The sequence below is a fragment of the Anser anser genome (assembly GCF_964211835.1).
Source record: "Anser anser genome assembly, chromosome: 17".
In the NCBI taxonomy this organism is placed as follows: Eukaryota; Metazoa; Chordata; class Aves; order Anseriformes; family Anatidae; genus Anser; species Anser anser.
The window spans coordinates 7,231,320-7,249,456 of NC_139738.1; the positions used below are offsets into that span (position 1 = coordinate 7,231,320).

Sequence of the window (18,137 nt, forward strand, 5' to 3'; positions counted from 1 at the left end):
TATTCTCTTATTAGTACAAGTACTTAGGAATTAATAGGCTCTGGCCTCTTTTTGACATAGATCGTAGAAATTCTGACTTGGAAAGACCCAGCTGCAGGTTTACACAGTTTGGGACAGTCAGAAGAGGCTGATTTTCAGGAATGGTTCTCAGTAGCGAGGGAACCGCACCTGCTGTTGTGCCTTTCCAAGGAAGAGGCTGCTTTGTGCCTGCTGCCTTAGATAAAGGGTCTATTTCTAGCCTGGCTGAGATTTGGAAGCAGAACTGAGAAACGGATGGTATTTGCTGCTGTTATATTTGATACTGATGGGAGGGCTTCTTGGTTAACATGACTAATGATTTTTCCCTGGTAATCACAGGTTATTTAAGCAATAAATCACAGTACAGTAGCCTAAAGTTATTAAACTTCACCGTATGTACAAAAAAGCACTCTAGCACATCACAGATGAAGCTATTATCTTATGTTTTTTATTTGCAAGGACTTGATGGTGACGATAAGCTGAGAGGTGCCTTTCACTTTTCATTAACATAACAAGCCCAGGACTTGTTTAAATAAAACTTAAACCTCATACTGTCCAGTTTGTGTGAAATTCCCTGTTTTGTTCTGGGGTCTGCATCTTTCTGTTCTTGTACCTGTGGCTATCGTGTCTTGCACAGCCTGACCTATGCAGCAGCATGGTAATTAGGAGCTGCCAGTTCCTTCTGCGCTCTGTTATTCCCAAATTGTTCTAATTTGTTCTCTTAAAACACATTGCATCCACCTACTGCTGCTAATTTAGAGTTGGCCATGGAGCAGTAGGTGAGCAAAGCCAGCGCTGGAGCATGGAGCACAAATTTTTTGCGCGTTCAGTCCCAGGTTTGTCACCCATCAGCGTGCTTCTGGCAGGAGACGGCGAGGTGAAGCCTGGTGAGCGAGACATCAAACCTCAGCCACGTTGCACTGTTCAGTTACTTCAAGCGAAGCCTGACAGCTACTTCTCTACTTCAGCTTTTTGGGCAGACTAAGTAAAAAAATTCCTCAGTACTAGGAAATCAAAGCTTCAAAGCTGTTCAGTATTTCTCCCTGTTCCTTTCTCTGGAAGGAATAATGTATTCTACGTTTTTTCCCCTCCAAAAGTAAGGTCTTCTGCCAGCGATGGAGAAGTTGGTGTTTTGACAAGGAAGGTTCAAGTGGTCAGTGAAGTTGTCGTGTAGTGTTTTCTCCGACTTGCTCGCTCACATCTCTGAATGAAAGTTTCTATCGTCTGCAAACGGGAAAGCAATCAATGTAGGCATTTAATAAGCAGGTATCCACAGCGCTTAGTTCTGTCACAGGAAAAGGCACGGGCTGACCTGGCCGTGCAGGCAGAGCTCGGTTTCTCCTTTCGGTGTGGTTGCCTTCGGGTCTGTGGAGATGGGACGCGATGTGAAGCTTTACTGCAGCTGCCTTTAACGGGCTGCTTCTGTGTGCAAATAGGTGTTCTCTCTGGCCAGCAAGCCTCGCTGAGAAGCCTCAGACACTTGACTTTCAATGTGTTAATGCACGTTTTGCTTTACGATTTTTAATGTTGGTTTGAATTGGCATTAAATTTTCACTTGCTCTGAGCTTCGTGTTGATTTCTGTGCAGAGAGAAATGATAAAACGATGCAGATCTCTGACATTGCAAGTCTCTGCCCATGAGGCTGGTGACAGTGGGTGTATTTTTCTCGGCTGTGCGTTACCTGCCAAAACTCTTCACTCTCCTGCTTGTGCAGATGCTGCATTGTGTATTTGTTGTTGTCACGCAATTGGCCGCTTGGACCCTTCTGTTTTGCAGAACTGCATAAAAAATCCTGTTGATTCTGTGCCTCGACAGAACGGGGATGCCTGGGTTCCAGTCCTGACAAATCCTGCCTAGTGTTAGCAGAACCAAACAGCCCAAACTTTACGGGCAGCTGAGTTTAGAGTAACTTAAAGATTAATTGACGGGGAGAGAGGCTGTTAGAGAGGCTGACCTGTTGATGATGCAAAGGAAAAATACTGGTGATATTGGGAGATGCTTCCTTAGACTTCCAGCGTAGGTAGTGATCCTGATACATCTGCTGCGAGAAGATTCTGTTCCCATAACTTTGATTTGGAAGGACCGTGTGATTTTAATGGTCTTGTCTTACGTGTGGTAATAGATACAGCACGTTCTGAGCATTGCATGGCAGCTGCTGTTGGGCTGTATTGAATTGACGTACCTCCTCTTCTCCTGTTGCAGTGAATCGGAAATCTTGCACCACGACAAACAATATGAGCCTTTTTACTCCTCCTTCGTTGCACTTTCAACGCATTACATCACTACTGTGTGCGGTCTAAGTAAGTGTTCACCATCCTCTGCTTCTTTATAATGACTAGGATATAGCAAAAGTTGCCCAGAGTTGGTATTTGTCTCAGGCCCTGTTTCTGAGTCAGATATTGATGTAGTGCGTGAGACCAGTGCTGCTAAATCTCATATTGACAGAATGTCAATTGAGATGGAAAGGGAAAGTTGCCCATAAGAGCGTTTGGCCGCTGAGTACTGGGAGGCGTTGACTTTTCGGTTGCGTATTTGCTGTCCTGACTTCAATTAGGAAAATAATCTTCGTTTGAATTAAGTGTTTAAATCCATTGTCAGGATTTTTGGAATATGTTACTATGTTGGAATTAATGATCAAAGCACTGTGACACAAAATATTTTAGATTATTTTGGCTGAAAGAATCAGACAATTTCAGTGAAAATGTGCTTTTGTTCAACTTGTTTCTTGTCCTTCAGTGCTTTTTCTCTAAGCTCTGCCAGTATTAAATAATAAACATTGCTAGGGAAGCTGTTACGTCTATCTGTATTAATTTCTCTGGGTAGAAGGCGTTATCCTTGCTTTCCTGACGTTTCTTGTGTTACATTTTAATGAGACTGAATTTATATTGTCTGTGTATTAAACATGATAGATGGCATATGCATGCATGTTGCGTAGCATTCTGTTTTACTGAAAGCGTTAAGAGCATGTTACACTGCAGTATTTAAAAACTCGTGCCGAGTGATGTGAGCATCTGCTTTTTTCAGTACCAAGAAACCAGTTGCAGTCAGTGGCAGCAGCTTGTAAAGTCCTGATTGAATTCTCACTGCTGCGTCTAGAGAACCCAGACGAAGCGTGTGCTGTTTCGCAGGTGAGCACAGGTTTTGAGCACGTCGGCAAGCCTGAGAGCACAAGTGGACTTTGGCCTTTAATGCCAAAATATTTGCTCTAATGTTGTATAAAGCAAAATTACCAAAGTTCCTAAAAAGTTGAAGATCTAGCACTTTAGTAGAAACCGATACCTGCTGGATCTTCCCTCTGCGTTCTTTTCGCAGAACTTCAACTTAAGAGCAAGCTGCAATAAATGCGGCCCGAAGCCTTGCTTAAGCAGATCTCAGTTCTGTTGCAGTTTCCTATGTTCTGATTGGGGTTTGTGTAACGATCTGTTAGGTTGTCAGTTTGTTGAGGTTTTTAAGGACGGGTTCTTCCCCAGCTGTATTTCAGTCTTTAGAAAGAGCTTAAATCTATTTCAAAGAGGAAAGGCAAGTTAAAAGTGTTTGGGCAGTGTAGCCTCTGATCGGGCCATCTTTAAGCTTTAGCTTGTCATGGAAGAGAGAGCTTTTACAGGGCATTTCTGTAACAAGCATGTGGGAAATTGTTAGTGACCTGATTTATCTGCAGTTAGTAGGCCATCAGGATTTTTCGTTTGAAGTCAGATTGGATCTCAGATGTTGCAGAAGCCTCAGTAGCTGCAGTTGTGCTAGTAATGCAGTGGTTTAGGGTAAATGATACCGAGGAATAATTGAAATCAAGAGAGTTTAAATTGTACTTGATGTCTTTTTCTTTGTAGAAACACCTCATTCTGTTGATAAAGGGGTTGTGCACAGGCTGCAGCCGCCTGGATAGAACTGAAATTATTACTTTCACAGCTATGATGAAATCAGCCAAGCTGCCTCAGACTGTCAAAACCCTCTCTGATGGTAGGTATTTCAATGGGTGATTCCATTGCTGTGGCACTTGAGTTAGGCATAGAAAATGTTACATTTTTGATATATGAGATGATGTTTTTACTTTTCCCCCTGCAGTAGAGGACCAGAAGGAGCTGGCTTCCCCAGTGAGCCCAGAGCTAAGACAGAAAGAAGTGCAGATGAATTTCCTGAATCAGCTGACGTCAGTCTTTAACCCTAGAGTCTCATCATCACCATCTATCATGCCAGAGACACAGGTAAACAAACAGCTCCAGAATAAGAGTGGTCTGATTTTTAACATTAATAATACTGGTGCAGGTAAGGACAGAGGGCGATAAGTGGTAGTTTTTAAATATTCATATGTAAAGAGGAGTGTTTAAATCTCGCATGTTGATGAATGGCAGATGAGAAAATACTGTTTGCGTTGTATTGACAACAGCAGTTTTGGTGCCTCATGGAAGCTGATGTATTCAGTGATACCTGTACCTCTTCTGAGTTCAGCTGCTGCCGTGCCTTGCTGCGGTGTAGAGACTCATTGCAGTGCCCTGTATTTTTAATGTTTCCATGATATATTTAGTATGTGTATGCTTTTAGGTGGAAGGAGAAAACGAGGATCAGGCTTCCACAGATCAAACCTCAGCAGCAAAGACGAAAAGCATATTCATTGCTCAGAACGTAGCCAGCCTGCAAGAACTCGGTAAGAATCAGCTTTTTAGCATTGGGGAATTAAACTGCTGTAGCAGATGTTTCTTCTGTATTACACCTTACAGCTCTGAATAGGAAGAACCTCTCTGACCTGTAGCATTTGTTCTTTAGGACTCACTCGGTTGTATGTATGCTGATGTTACCCTGGGGGATTGTGGTGGTCATAATGTAGTTATCTTCATTGCAGAGGAGATGAGCTCCATATGTTTGTATGTGTTAGCTGTGTTTTGGAGGAGGAAAAGGTGGACAATGTAAAATAGCCAATGGGGACGGCTTACTGAGCAGGTGTGAATTAGACCCAGTGTGCCATGTAACACACACAGAGCTTTGTGACGCCCGTTAGGAGTACTGGCCGAAGACTTCACCATCTGGTTTATGTCTCGTAAATTAGTCTTTATCCTGTTCCCTCATCTATGATGATATTGTCTCACCACAAAGAATAATTAAGTCAGTAATTAATGACCATTAGATCATTAGACGTTCTGCCTAGAAGCTCTCCTGTGGAATAGTAAAAATAAAACACTGCTGTTTTTGTTTGGTAGGTGGCTCTGAAAAGTTGCTGAGAGTGTGCCTGAACCTCCCATACTTTTTGCGATACATAAATCGGTTTCAGGATGCAGTGTCAGCCAACTCATTTTTTATTATGCCAGCCACAGTGGCAGATGCCACTGCTGTTCGTAACGGGTAAGATTGTGTCGTCACTTTTCTTTGGTATGTGCCGAGTACACCGTATGAGAGAAAATAAATGTACTAGCTATGCTGTGTCAGTTATTGTGTTGCTCCTATGGACGTGTGATGTGTGCATTGCACATTGCATTGTTGAATCTTAACCTGTGTCGTTACTGTAGGTTTCACTCACTGGTAATAGATGTGACCATGGCACTGGATACTCTGTCTCTGCCTGTGTTGGAGCCCCTGACGCCCACGCGGCTCCAAGATGTGACTGTTCTTGCTCTCAGCTGTCTCTATGCAGGTGAATAGATATTTCCTTTTTTTTGTTTGTTTTTTTAGAGCTTAAAGTCTCTCTTGCTTCTGCTCTGCTTTGTTACCTACGCATCTGAGGCTCAGCCCACCTTTATTTCTCGCAGACCTGAAAGTTATGCACCGTGCTGCATAGTATGGGGACTGGGTAATGTGAACATTGTTCTAGTGGTACTGCGGTTCAAATTTGTTCTGCAAATGTTCTTTTCAGCATCTGAGAGACTCAGTGACTCAACACCTTCTTAATTGCCTGTAATTTCTGTTCTCTTATGTTGAGAGCGTAATACATTTTTGTGATTCTTATTCCTTCAGCTTAATTGGTTATATCCCCAAATCATCCTTGTTTCCCTGGAGTGGTTTTAAGTACTCCAGAATCCTGAGGGTTTATATTGGTATGGGTAAGATTTTAAAGAGTTGGTAATTGAGTAGGAAGGTTGCCATAAAAATGGTATTGAATTACATGGTAAAACATTTTCTCCTTTACTTGTTTTCACGCGCTTACTTCTGTAGGACAAAACCTTGCTTTTTCAGGTGTACTTCAGAAAGAAGTTTTTTTTATTTTTTTTAATCTGTCAGCTGCAATAATGTATATTCACAGCTCTCCTGAGTTCATGTGCATGTTTAATACTGCTTGTTTTTGTGTACGAAATGGGAGCGTTGAGTCCCAAGATTGGCTCTTAAGACTGTTGCCTTCACTTGTTTTCAATCAGGTGTGAGTGTGGCAACTTGCATGGCCATCCTACACGTGGGTAGCACTCAGCAGGTTCGGACTGGGTCAACAAGTTCTAAAGAAGAAGATTATGAAAATGATGCTGCTACTATTGTACAGAAATGTGTAAGTAGATGGGAAAGAGTGTGCGTGTGTGTGGTGTTTTCATTCTTGGCAAGTGAAGTGTGTAGAATTTGTATTTATTTCCCTTGCAGTACATACCTGTTATTTCTAGGCACTAGTCTGGCGGATCAGGTAATTGGGTGGCTAGTTGTGGAGGGGAAAAAACAGTTGTCTGGAGTTTTAAAAGTGTGGTTTAGTGTGGTTTAAAAGGTGGTTTAGTTATTGCCCAATCAAGTGCTTAAACATTACTATGGTTTGGGATTTATTTGCAGCTTGAAATCTATGAAATGATTGGACAAGCCATCAGCAATTCACGCCGTGCCGGGGGTGAGGTAAGATCTGTCTCTCTTCAGGAAGCTTTCTCACTGTTTTTGTGCTGATGTATTTTGGCATTTGGACTTACGCTATTCTGTCTTTTTTTTTTTTTTCCCCTCCACTTTTTGGGTGATAGCATTATCAGAACTTCCAGCTGCTTGGGGCTTGGTGTTTGCTAAACAGTCTCTTCCTCATCTTGAACCTCAGCCCCACGGCCTTGGCTGATAAGGGGAAGGAGAAAGATCCATTGGCTGCTCTTCGCGTCAGAGACATTATTGCTCGTACGAAAGAGGGCGTTGGGTCTCCCAAACTAGGACCTGGGAAAGGGTATGTAAATACCCCACTGAAGTAACCATTGTCCGTGTATCTAACCATGTTCAGCAGGCAACTACTATGGAGTCTTGTTGGTCTCCCCATTGGAAATTCAAGTCTTGATTCTTGAAAAGTAGTAGTCATCTGTTCTTTCTCGGTTTATCAAAGCAGTTCCTGTCACTTCACTCAATCTTTCCCCCCCCCCTCCTCCTTGAAATTACATTGTATCTTTTATTTTTCTGTAGACATCAAGGGTTTGGTGTTCTGTCAGTGGTGCTAGCAAATCATGCCATCAAATTGCTGTCATCTCTCTTTCAAGATTTGCAAGTGGAGGCATTACACAAGGTGCGTAGGTAGCGTGTGTGGTTCTTGTGAAACATTTTGCCTTCTCCACTGAAACACACTTTAATTTCTCTTTTCATTGTTGTCCTATAGGGTTGGGAGAGTGATGGTCCCCCAGCAGTGTTGGATATCATGGCTCAAAGCACATCAATACAGAGAATCCAGAGGCTGATAGATTCTGTACCTCTCACTAATTTGTTGCTGACGTTGCTATCTACATCCTACAGAAAGGTAGGAATGGGCACATAGCTGGGGAAGTTCTGTAGCTCAGCCACTCCTACTGAGTATCATCTGCGTGCAAAATTCTCTTTATAAACTGTGAATATGCAAAGAAGTAGTTAGAATTCTTCTGTTAGAAGCTGTCAATTGGGGCCTCTCTCTCTTTTCTGAGACTGTAAATTTGGCAAACGTGTTCTAACAAATTTGTTTTGCAAGCACAGTGGTATTTATGAATTTAGCAAGAAGATGAAAAAGCTGTATTCAAAACAGGTGCTTTCATGTTAAAGCTGTTACTTGAAGTGTTGCTTACAAGGTTGGCACAGATTTATTTTTATAAGTCAGAATTTTTATAAATTTTGATATCTAACTGAAGGGAGAGGAGTTGTGAAGAACTGTTAATAAATTAACTGAGTAGAATTTACTAGAAGAAAATTAGAATGATTTAGGAAGATGCTCTTTATTTTCAAATTCTTGTCTTTCATAATCCTAAAATTTAATTTATTCTGGTGTTCTAAGGCTTGTGTCTTGCAGCGTCAGAGGAAGGGCTCCATGAGCAGTGATGCAAGTGCCTCTACTGATTCAAATACTTACTATGAAGATGATTTTAGCAGCACTGAGGAGGACAGCAGCCAAGGTAACAGAGTTTGCGGCAAGTAACTTAAGTCAGGATTTTATGCTGTCTTAAAGGTGTAGTGGAAACCTGGATACCGGGCTTTTGTCTTCTTGGACTGGAATGACGTGTAGTGCTAAAAATATGAAACTGTTTGTAAGATCTGTTGGCAGAAGCTACAGTACAGCTGACTGTACTCTCTTCTGTAAACTTAAGCCAGAGTGGCTGGAATTTGGCAGTATTTGCTTCTTAGGAGAGTAGAAATTATTTCTCCTTGTAAATTCCTGCTGGACTGCTGTAAAACTGCTGAGCCTTGTGATTGTAAGGGAGAAATGAAAATTGCAAATCCCTTAACTCTGCTCACTGAAACTCTTCTTCAGTCCTTTTCTACTCTAGGTAGTTTGCATAAGGCAATTGCTTACTATACTGTGCTTTTGTTTTTCTTGCCTCCTGTGTTAGATGATGATAGTGAACCAATCCTGGGGCAATGGTTTGAAGAGACAATCTCTCCAAGCAAAGAGAAAGTGGCCCCACCACCACCCCCTCCACCACCACCTTTAGAGAGCTCTCCTAGAGTCAAAAGCCCTAATAAACAGACTGCAGGAGAGAATGGGAACATCCTGGCCAGCCGCAAAGATCCAGAATTGGTATGGGAGCATAATAAATAACACATGTGCTGCAGCATCATTTACTTGACAGTAGCTAGCTGTGTTGACAAGTAGCATGATAAACGTCAGGTATTTTAAGTACACTGCTGATGGCGAACCAGTGACTGATGGAGAACCAGTCTAGGCTTTGAAGACAAGAGTTTGCTTTACGCTTCTATTTGTTATTGCTAGGGAAGCAAAGGCTGAAGGTATCAGTTTGGGTTACAGAGGGAGAGGCAAAATGAGGGCAGAACCATAAGTGAATTAATTTGCTGGTAGAATGCTGTTAGCTCCAACTCCATTGGGTAAAGATAAAAATAAATCCTTCAGCCAAGAAGTTAGAGACTTGCAGGTTTTTCAGAGAATTATAAAATCAGTCCTGATAAGGAACACAAAGTGCAGTGAGTTGCATTGCATTGAGTAAACTAAATCTGCACACCACTACCAGGGGTGTTATTAGGGAACTCAATTTATTTTACTGATGGTTTTGGCTTTTTTAATGTTTTCTCATACTCCCTCAGACTTTTTTGTTTCTACAGTATGTTTCTCTCTTTCTTTTCAGTTTTTGAGCCTAGCTTCAAACATTTTGAACTTTATCACTTCTTCTATGCTGAACTCGAGGAATAACTTCATTCGCAACTACCTGAGTGTCTCTCTTTCGGAGCAGCACATGGCAACACTGGCTAGCATCATCAAAGAAGTGGATAAGGATGGGCTTAAGGGTAAGTGAGCAGAGCTTCTCTGTTAGAGAGTACAAACAGTAGGATTTACAGAATATTTTCTTAGTTCCATGTGGAAATCTTAAATATAGGAGAGCAACAGTGGTAAGTGGCTCAATCCCTGTATTATAGGCACATCAGATGAGGAGTTTGCTGCTGCACTGTATCACTTCAACCACTCCTTAGTGACCTCAGATCTTCAGTCCCCTGCCTTGCAGGTAAGTCCTTTATGAATGTATAAGTGAAATAAAGAAGTGTTGGTGTCAGTTAATGCTACTATGTGGATTCTCTGCACCTAGAGTAGTGTGTTGTGATTCCATTTGGCCCCAGAGTATATTCTTTTGCAAACAGAGCTTGGAATATTTTGGATCCAACAAGTGGAATGACCTTTACAGTCATCCAGCACAAAACATCCTGCAGCGTATAAGCTTAATATTCAGATTAATCCACTGAATTATGAAGGTTGAAGGGGAAGTGAGTTTGTGTATTTTGTTTTGGAGACTTATCTCTATTCATGTGTTTGCCAAGATTCCTGCAGATTTACTTTGCTGTCAGGACTGATGACAAAAGGCATTGGAATTATTTCAGGAGAATCAAAGTAATCTATTTGCTTTCATGTGATGACTTTGTAGCCTCTAGGTTTCTTTGCTAGGTCATGGGCTGGCTTAACACTGTAAGTAGAGATTCAGTGAATTCATTACCTATCCATTTTTTTGACTGTTTTCTACTGTATTAAAAATATTCCCCTGCCTCCCCCCCTCCCCCCCCCCCCCCCCAAAAAAAAAAAAAAAAACCACCAGTTAAAATAGTTGTATAAACTTTTGGCTAAATCTGAAAAGAAGCAAGTATTTCTGTGATCAGTAGAATGGGTCTACTTCTGAATTCTTAAATACAGAATGATGTCATAATTGTCTCATTTGTCTCATTTGAAGTTGAGATGTGTAAAACTTGAATGTTTTTAGTCAACTAAATGACATTGAGCAAAGAACTTCTACTGTTTTGTTTTGTTTTTCAAAAGTAGTCCCAATACTATCGGTCTTAATATATCTGAGGAAGTGTTTTCATTTTCTGAGCTCTTTATTTTTTGCTCTGTCATTTCTGGAGAGGTACAACAATATCTCCCAGATGGTTGCTTCTGATTTGTTGTGATTTTTCAAGCCTTGAGGGGTACTCAGTTCCTAGTTTTTACAATAACAGTACCAGTCAGAGTAAATGCAAACTCTGCAAGCTGACCCGTGTCATTCTGCCAAAGCATAATCTCTCCTGTTGTGATTTTTGCAGTAAATGAGTAGAGCTTATTAATGCAATTTTTTCTACATTGGAGCTGAAGTTCACAATTTGTTGTTTTAGGTGGCAAAATGACAACGTAATTATCCCTCAGTAGCTGTACTACATATTTGAGATAGGAAAAATATAGCTGTCCAGTACAGCTTTACAAGCTCTGAGAGCACTACTCTTTATTCAAATCTTGCTTTTAATTAAAGCAGCAAGCAAGACTTGCCTCTTTTCAAGAGGTCTCTGTTTTGTTCTAGAACACACTTCTGCAGCAGCTGGGAGTTGCCCCTTTCTCTGAAGGACCATGGCCTCTCTACATCCATCCTCAAAGTTTGTCGGTGCTCTCACGACTTCTCCTCATTTGGCAGCATAAAGCCACTGCCCAGGGAGATCCTGATGTCCCAGAGTGCCTTAAAGTTTGGGAAAGGTGAGATAATTTTGTGTTAAGTTGAAAGTCAGTCTGTCATCTCTTATCTCTCTGATTTTTTATTAAGTGAAAATTCCTTGGCACCAGCATAACAAGTACGCGTGCGTGTGTTGTCTGAGCACTGGTGGGTATGTGATGCTCGGAGGAGCAGAAAGGCAGTCTTCTGTGTGGCTGGAGCTTTTCACCTAAAATGCAGGAAATGAATGAAATCAGTCATCAGAATGAGGACCTAGGTGGATGGCGGCTGAATAACCTACAGTAATGCTGTCTTTTAAAAAAGGAAAAACAAATGTCATATTTCAGCAGACTTCTAGTAGTTCACTTCTCGTTTCGCTGACTCAAAGCCATAGTGGACTGCCTTTCCTGTGGACACGAGTTTGCATCTCTCTATCTCCTTTTAAATGATCATATTCTCCATCAAATGTATTTGCCTCTAATTGAATTTATGTAGGTATTAGAATTTGCATAGCCTCATTCCAGTACGTAATGTACTCTGCAGTGTTGTGCCAGGGGAGGTTTAGATTAGATGTCAGGAAGAATTTCGTCACAGAAAGGGTGGTGAGGCATTGGAACAGGCTGCCCAGGGAAGTGGTGGAGTCGCCATCCCTGGAGGTATTTAAGAGCTCTGTGCATGTGGAGCTTAGGGATGTGGCTCAGTGGTGGATGTGGTAGTGCTGGGTGATGGTTGGACTTGATCTTACGGGTCTGCAGCAACCTAACTGATTCTGTGAGTCTTAAGTAGAAAAGTCATTTATAAACTTTCTCATTGTCAGGTTTGTGGGCACGCTGAAGCAAAATGCCTTGCAGGGGACTCTTCCCAACGACACAGAAGATCTGAATGTTGAACATCTCCAGCTGCTGCTGCTTATTTTTCACAATTTTTCCGAGAGGGGCCGCAGGTCTATCATGATGCTCTGTATCCAGACAATTGTTGAGCTAACAGCGAACATGGATACCCAGCAAAGTTCTGTGCCACTTATTGTGGCTCGTCTATTCTTGGTGTTCGACTACTTGCTCCATCAATATTCCAAGGCCCCCGTTTACTTATTTGAACAGGTACGATTTTGAGATCATGTTCTGAATATGCAGCTGGTCACTAAGCAAAAATCTGTAGCAGGCAATCATGTGGTGTGTTCACAGCCTTTGTGAGTAACTCGGTTTTGGTTCTGTTACCAGCTTTTTATGTTATAACAAATGATTAACTACAGCTGCTTCTTCCTAGTGGCAGGTTCAGTTAGAGTGTAGATTTCTGATGTAACTGCTGTCCAAATAAATCCTGCTAAGGACAGGATGAAAGCCCTGCCTTATCTTTCAAAATCATGAGTATTTTGGGTATAGGAACCATTTCAAATACCTTGTACACATTGTTCTTGCCTTAGCTTGTCACTGTTTTTTGGCACTGTTCTCATTAATGGGATGCTAGTGTTTTGTGGGCTTTTTCAGCTGTTGGAAGCTTGACCATTGACTTAAGCTGCTCACTCCAGAATAAAAGTCATTGGATAGGGTTCAGGGCTTTCCTCAGAAGCTGAGAATGATTGTGTTTTAGCACTGGGGCTGTTTGTATTTTGTTTCTTCTTTTGTTACTGTTGGGGTCTCCTTGCTTAATGATGAGGTTGCGATGGTTTTTGTTTTTTTTCTTTTTTACTTAGGTGCAATATAATTTGCTGACTCCACCCATTGGCTGGGTGAGCGGGTCCCAGGACAATAGCAGACGAACTTCTGTCCCACTCTATCATGGTTTTAAGGAGGTGGAAGAAAACTGGTCTAAACACTGTTCATCAGGTAAGAAGGAAAATGTAAGGAATTTTTTATTCTAAGATTTGTTTTTACAAATAAATGAGAGCCTTTCCTATGCCCTGGCCAGGGTACCTTTTCCTGCTTTTGACGGGCATAGTTAAAACAGATAAAAAAGAGTATAGTTATGCTTCAACAGTTTTATTAACATATTCCTAGACAATATTAATATTACAAAGTGATTCAAAATAAAGACAGTAACACAGTACTGCCTAACTAAAACTCTCACTGTGAACTTTATTTTCTGTACTCTCCTTCCAGACACAGTTCCACAGCCCAGATTCTACTGCATCCTATCTTTAGAAGCTTCTGAAGATGACCTGAACCGTCTAGATAGCATGGTACATGGGATTTCTGTAGGCCTTCAGAGGGGAGGGCAGCGTTGACTTGACAAGTGCCAGGGAAAAGAGACAAGAAAGAAAAACCTGGTGAAGCAGCTAGAGCAGAATTTTTTCTCCAAATGGAGAAGCATCTAAGAGAAAGATTATTAGAGTTGCTTTCCAATCAGTTTGTTCCAAGTTAGTTTTTCCTGCGTTTTGTTTCCTCAATGAATTTGTTGTCACCAAAGTTACAGGCTTGCATAATGCAGGGCTGCATTAGAACCAATGCATTGGTACCCTGACTGGGAAGAGAAGTACCTGACAGAGTTACCTTCCTGAAGTTACATTTTGCCTAGTTCTGGTCTGTGGGTATTCTGAATTCTCAGGGAAAACCTTGACTCTATATAAATGCAGATGCAAAGCAATGATCCTGACTTGTCATCTCTTGCAGGTTTGTGAGGTCCTTTTCTCTAGGACTATGAAGTACGATGAGCTTTACACAGCCCTGACTGCACTACTTGCAGCTGGGTCGCAGTTTGATACACTCAGGAGGAAGGAGAACAAAAATGTCACTGCACTGGTAAGACTGTATGTGTTGCTGTGATGTTGCCTATATTGAGGAATAACAGGTTTTTAGATTTGCTGTTTAAAACAAGTATTCAGCCCAAGTATTCTGGATAGTGGTTGAAGTAATTGAGAGCTTGAAAATCCCATGTGTAATGGTAGTATTTTTAGTGGTGGTACATCTCTCATGGGTTTTTAGTTCACAACATGTTTAAGATTTACTGTTCCTCCCTGGTAACTCCAGGAGGTCTGGCTAGAATATGATGAGACAGAAAATTTTTGTTATCTCTTTCTTTTCTTATTCCTCTTTGTTGCATACCTCGTTGCAAAATATGGAACGGTGCGTGGATTTGATTTGGCACATCTACAGGAGTCTAGAGTCCCTGATGAGATAATTTCAGTAAAATGATTGAAACTGTGATCTTCCATTACTAATTAGTCCAACGGTACTTTCATTTAGGAAGCCTGTGCACTTCAGTACTACTTCTTGATACTATGGCGAATTCTAGGGATTTTGCCTCCATCCAAAAACTATATGAATCAGTTGGCTACAAACACACCAGAAATGAGTGAATGTGATATTTTACACACGCTGCGCTGGTCTTCTCGTCTTCGAATCCCATCTTACGTCACATGGATCAAGGTACGGCCTCATCATTATTGTGGTGTTTTATGTTTGTTGATAGTAAGAATGGCAGTCTCTTGTTCTTCCATGCTTACTTAAGCATGTGGGCTTTGTTGTGTGGGCATGGTGGTGAGAAATTGGGACTTCTGTCTGCATTTTCTGAAGTATTCTAGCCTAGTAGATGGCAGTGTCTTGATTACAGAGCACTTCTAAAGGGTGATAATTTTTTTTGTTGTTGTTGTTTTGACATCTGTAGGATCACCTTACCAAGCAGGGCATGAAAGCTGACCATGCTGCTTCTCTTATTGAATTGGCCTCCAGCAAGTGCAGCTCAGTGAAATACGATGTAGAAATAGCAGAAGAATACTTTGCTCGTCAGGTAAGCTTCTGCCAAATGCAAATGTGGACGTGGAACATCTATTTTCGTGGAACAATTTGCACTTACAATTCCATTCCTTTGTATTTTAAGATATCTTCTTTCTGTGGCATTGACTGCACAACTATTCTCCAACTGCATGAAGTTCCCAGTTTACAGTCCATTTACACCCTTGATGCTGCAATTTCCAAGATCCAGGTTTCTCTAGATGAGCACTTTTCCAAGCTAGCTGCAGAAACCGATCCACAAAAGTCTTCAGAGATAACCAAGAACCTCCTGCCTGCTACGCTACAGCTTATTGACACCTATGCTACATTTACGAGGTACAACCTTAGCATCTCCAACAGAAATACAAGTTTCTTATGTGCATGGGGCTTTTCATTTTATTTGTTGTTTTTGTAGAGAGGTGGTTTGTTTAATTGTCCGGCCTAATTAGTCTAACTTAAGTCCTTTAGAGTGTTCATTGTTTTTAAAAGAAGAAAAAGAGAGGCTTCACAAGCTATAACATGGAGTTCTTATTTCTAAGTAGCCTTCTTGTCTGATCTTTCAAAACTTTCTTGCAAGTTCGCAAAAACAGTTTTTCTCTGAAGATGAAACCTCTTCTTGCCACTTTCTAGGATAGTGCTGCTTAAGGTTATTTCACTGACATATTATTGAGACTGTCAGAGAGACCATCAAGGCTTTGTGTGTATGTGTGTGTGTCTGTGTGTTAATTCTTAGATCAGGAGTTTGAAGTCTTCTAAACTCTCATTAGCCCCTATGTAGAAGAAAGCAAAAGTAAATCAGCTTTTTTCTTTTAAGCAGATACTTTTCCTGGTAAGCAGCTTAGAGGAGATAAAAGCCCAAAACCCTTAGTGGTATCACATGAAGTATGGGGTAGAACTTCAGAAGTTTGCTTTGTGTGTCACCGTATTGACACATTTAGTTAAGAAATACAGAACTGCTTCCTGAAATGAATCCTTTTCCTCATGAATGCAGATCTTACTTGCTACGTAGCCTCTCTGAAGAGGGCTCCAGTGAGAACAAACCTTCTGAAGAGAAGCTACGAGGTTATGCTGCTGTCCTGGCCATTGCATCCAGCCGTTCCAAATCTAATACCCTAGGTGAGTGTCCTGGATAGTTCAAATTTCCTTCTGTGTGTGGGTGAAGCTTTCTACAATGCTGCCAACACTCAATTTCAGAGCTGTGTGCTGGCTAATGCATTCTTCTTCTTCACCACCTTGTTCAGATCAGTGTATTAACCTGTCAGCAGCAGACTGGGAAGTCTTTTCTTTTTGGTGTTGTAGAAGCTGAAAAAGAGGGGCAAGCCTTGAAAAGTAATCCGTGGGCTTATCTGGCTTGTTAAAATGGTTTTTATAAACGTGTTGGTGCTCCAGTGGAATGGCATGGCATAGTGTGGCATACTGTGAAACGCTGATATTTTGAAGACTGCTGTGAATTAGTATTTTTGCTATGTTTCCTGTTGTTTTAATAAGGTGAAAGTAACTGGAAAGCTGATGCAAACTTCAGGGATAATTTTGGCTTGGAGAAAAGCATGAAAATAGCCCTCAGCAGAGTAACAGCTCAAACTTAGCTACAATTGTGTCTTACTTAAATCATGATCTAGTTTTAAACAGTGTTGTAAAAGCATTTTGTTTCTTCAGTAGGACCCGTGACTCACTGACTTACGATTCTGTATCAATTGCAGGTCCAACGCTTGTTCAGAACTTGCCATCGGCTGTGCAGACTTTATGTGAAACATGGAACAACATTCATACCAATGAGTTTCCAAACATTGGCTCATGGGTGAGTCCAGCCTTGCGGATTGATCTGACATAATCTCAGCTATGTGAATTGCAGGGAATGATGGGTAGTTTGTCTTTCTGCTAAACAATTCTGATGTTTTTGTGTATGTATCTGTCTCAATCCTTAGCGCAATGCCTTTGCGAATGACACAATCCCTGCAGAAAGCTACATCAGTGCAGTTCAGGCTGCCCACCTTGGTACTCTCTGCAGCCAAAGTCTACCTCTCGCAGCTTCCCTAAAACACACCCTTCTCTCTCTGGTCAGACTTACTGGGGATCTCATTGTGTAAGTGATGTTTTTCATATTACATTCTTGCTGTATAGGTCTGTCTACTGTTCTGAGTGTCTGTCTTCATCAGACTGTTTGGTTGGAACGCTTACTGAATTGGATATGTATTTTGAAGTAAGCCTTAAGCTTACATTCAGTGTACAGTTCTAAATGAGTGAAAAATAGCCTTTCTCTCTTGATGGGGTATCTCTAAAATGTAGGCTCCCTGATAGAAACTTTTAGTCTTCTTGTTGAAGGAGGACTTGAAGAAACTGGGGTATAAGCTGAGGCAATATGGATCTAATTTGATTGTGTTTTGTTGTCATTCAGTTGTGCGATCTTTTCAAAGCATAAGAAGATGTTTCAGTAAAGATGTTTCTGTGTTTTATCATATAGATAATTAAATTGTTTTCTTTTCAAGCTGGTCAGATGATTTGAACCCACCACAAGTGATTCATTCCCTGTTGCCCCTCCTTTTGGAGACCAGCACAGAGTGTGTGGCAGAAATAAGCAGCAACTCCCTAGAAAGGATCTTGGGTCCTGCAGAATCAGATGAATTCCTGGCACGTGTTTATGAGAAGTTGATCACAGGATGCTATAACATACTGGCGCATCACTCTGATCCAAACAGGTAATGGACTGTGTGGCTTGTTGTTGTTTCCTGAGCAGCGCAACAGAAAGGCAAAAAATCAGCTTTTTTTTTTTTTTAATCTGTTGAAGACTATTATCCTTGTTGACTAAAAATGTAAGACACTTCATTCACTTCACCAGAATTTTCAGTGTTGCAGTTTAGGCAGCGTGAATTTTAATCATCTCTTCTAACTCTGGATAGATCATATATATGTAAGGATAGCTTTTTTATTTAAGCGAATAGAACGTTATGTAAATACAAGCACAAAATCAAAGTCAGAGATGCTGACCTATCTTGCTTTATATTCCTTTGCCTATATTGTTGTTGTTTATCAGGATGGCTAATCCCTGCTTTATCATAGCAAACTAGCCCGATTTATGTTTCCTACCCCTTACTTGCTGTGTATATAGAGAGAATAAGCTTGATGT

The 18,137-nt window shown here is 41.1% G+C and overlaps 1 protein-coding gene across 3 annotated transcripts in view; it reads left to right on the top strand.

Annotated features, from left to right (window-relative positions):
• UBR4 (ubiquitin protein ligase E3 component n-recognin 4) overlaps window positions 1-18,137 on the top strand; it is a 77,740-nt gene that overhangs the window by 1,569 nt on the left and 58,034 nt on the right. For all 3 annotated transcript variants that reach the window (XM_083802392.1, XM_083802390.1, XM_083802391.1), the window contains exons 2-29: window positions 2,221-2,318; window positions 3,043-3,146; window positions 3,846-3,975; window positions 4,081-4,220; window positions 4,558-4,660; window positions 5,211-5,352; window positions 5,517-5,641; window positions 6,360-6,484; window positions 6,754-6,813; window positions 6,933-7,123; window positions 7,354-7,453; window positions 7,544-7,681; window positions 8,186-8,303; window positions 8,739-8,926; window positions 9,489-9,648; window positions 9,778-9,863; window positions 11,178-11,347; window positions 12,121-12,403; window positions 12,997-13,129; window positions 13,403-13,482; window positions 13,913-14,041; window positions 14,486-14,668; window positions 14,907-15,029; window positions 15,120-15,349; window positions 16,005-16,129; window positions 16,714-16,811; window positions 16,939-17,096; window positions 17,500-17,709. In XM_083802392.1, coding sequence (XP_083658518.1) covers window positions 2,221-2,318; window positions 3,043-3,146; window positions 3,846-3,975; window positions 4,081-4,220; window positions 4,558-4,660; window positions 5,211-5,352; window positions 5,517-5,641; window positions 6,360-6,484; window positions 6,754-6,813; window positions 6,933-7,123; window positions 7,354-7,453; window positions 7,544-7,681; window positions 8,186-8,303; window positions 8,739-8,926; window positions 9,489-9,648; window positions 9,778-9,863; window positions 11,178-11,347; window positions 12,121-12,403; window positions 12,997-13,129; window positions 13,403-13,482; window positions 13,913-14,041; window positions 14,486-14,668; window positions 14,907-15,029; window positions 15,120-15,349; window positions 16,005-16,129; window positions 16,714-16,811; window positions 16,939-17,096; window positions 17,500-17,709 — 3,930 coding nt within the window. The remainder of the gene's footprint in view (window positions 1-2,220; window positions 2,319-3,042; window positions 3,147-3,845; window positions 3,976-4,080; window positions 4,221-4,557; window positions 4,661-5,210; window positions 5,353-5,516; window positions 5,642-6,359; window positions 6,485-6,753; window positions 6,814-6,932; window positions 7,124-7,353; window positions 7,454-7,543; window positions 7,682-8,185; window positions 8,304-8,738; window positions 8,927-9,488; window positions 9,649-9,777; window positions 9,864-11,177; window positions 11,348-12,120; window positions 12,404-12,996; window positions 13,130-13,402; window positions 13,483-13,912; window positions 14,042-14,485; window positions 14,669-14,906; window positions 15,030-15,119; window positions 15,350-16,004; window positions 16,130-16,713; window positions 16,812-16,938; window positions 17,097-17,499; window positions 17,710-18,137) is intronic.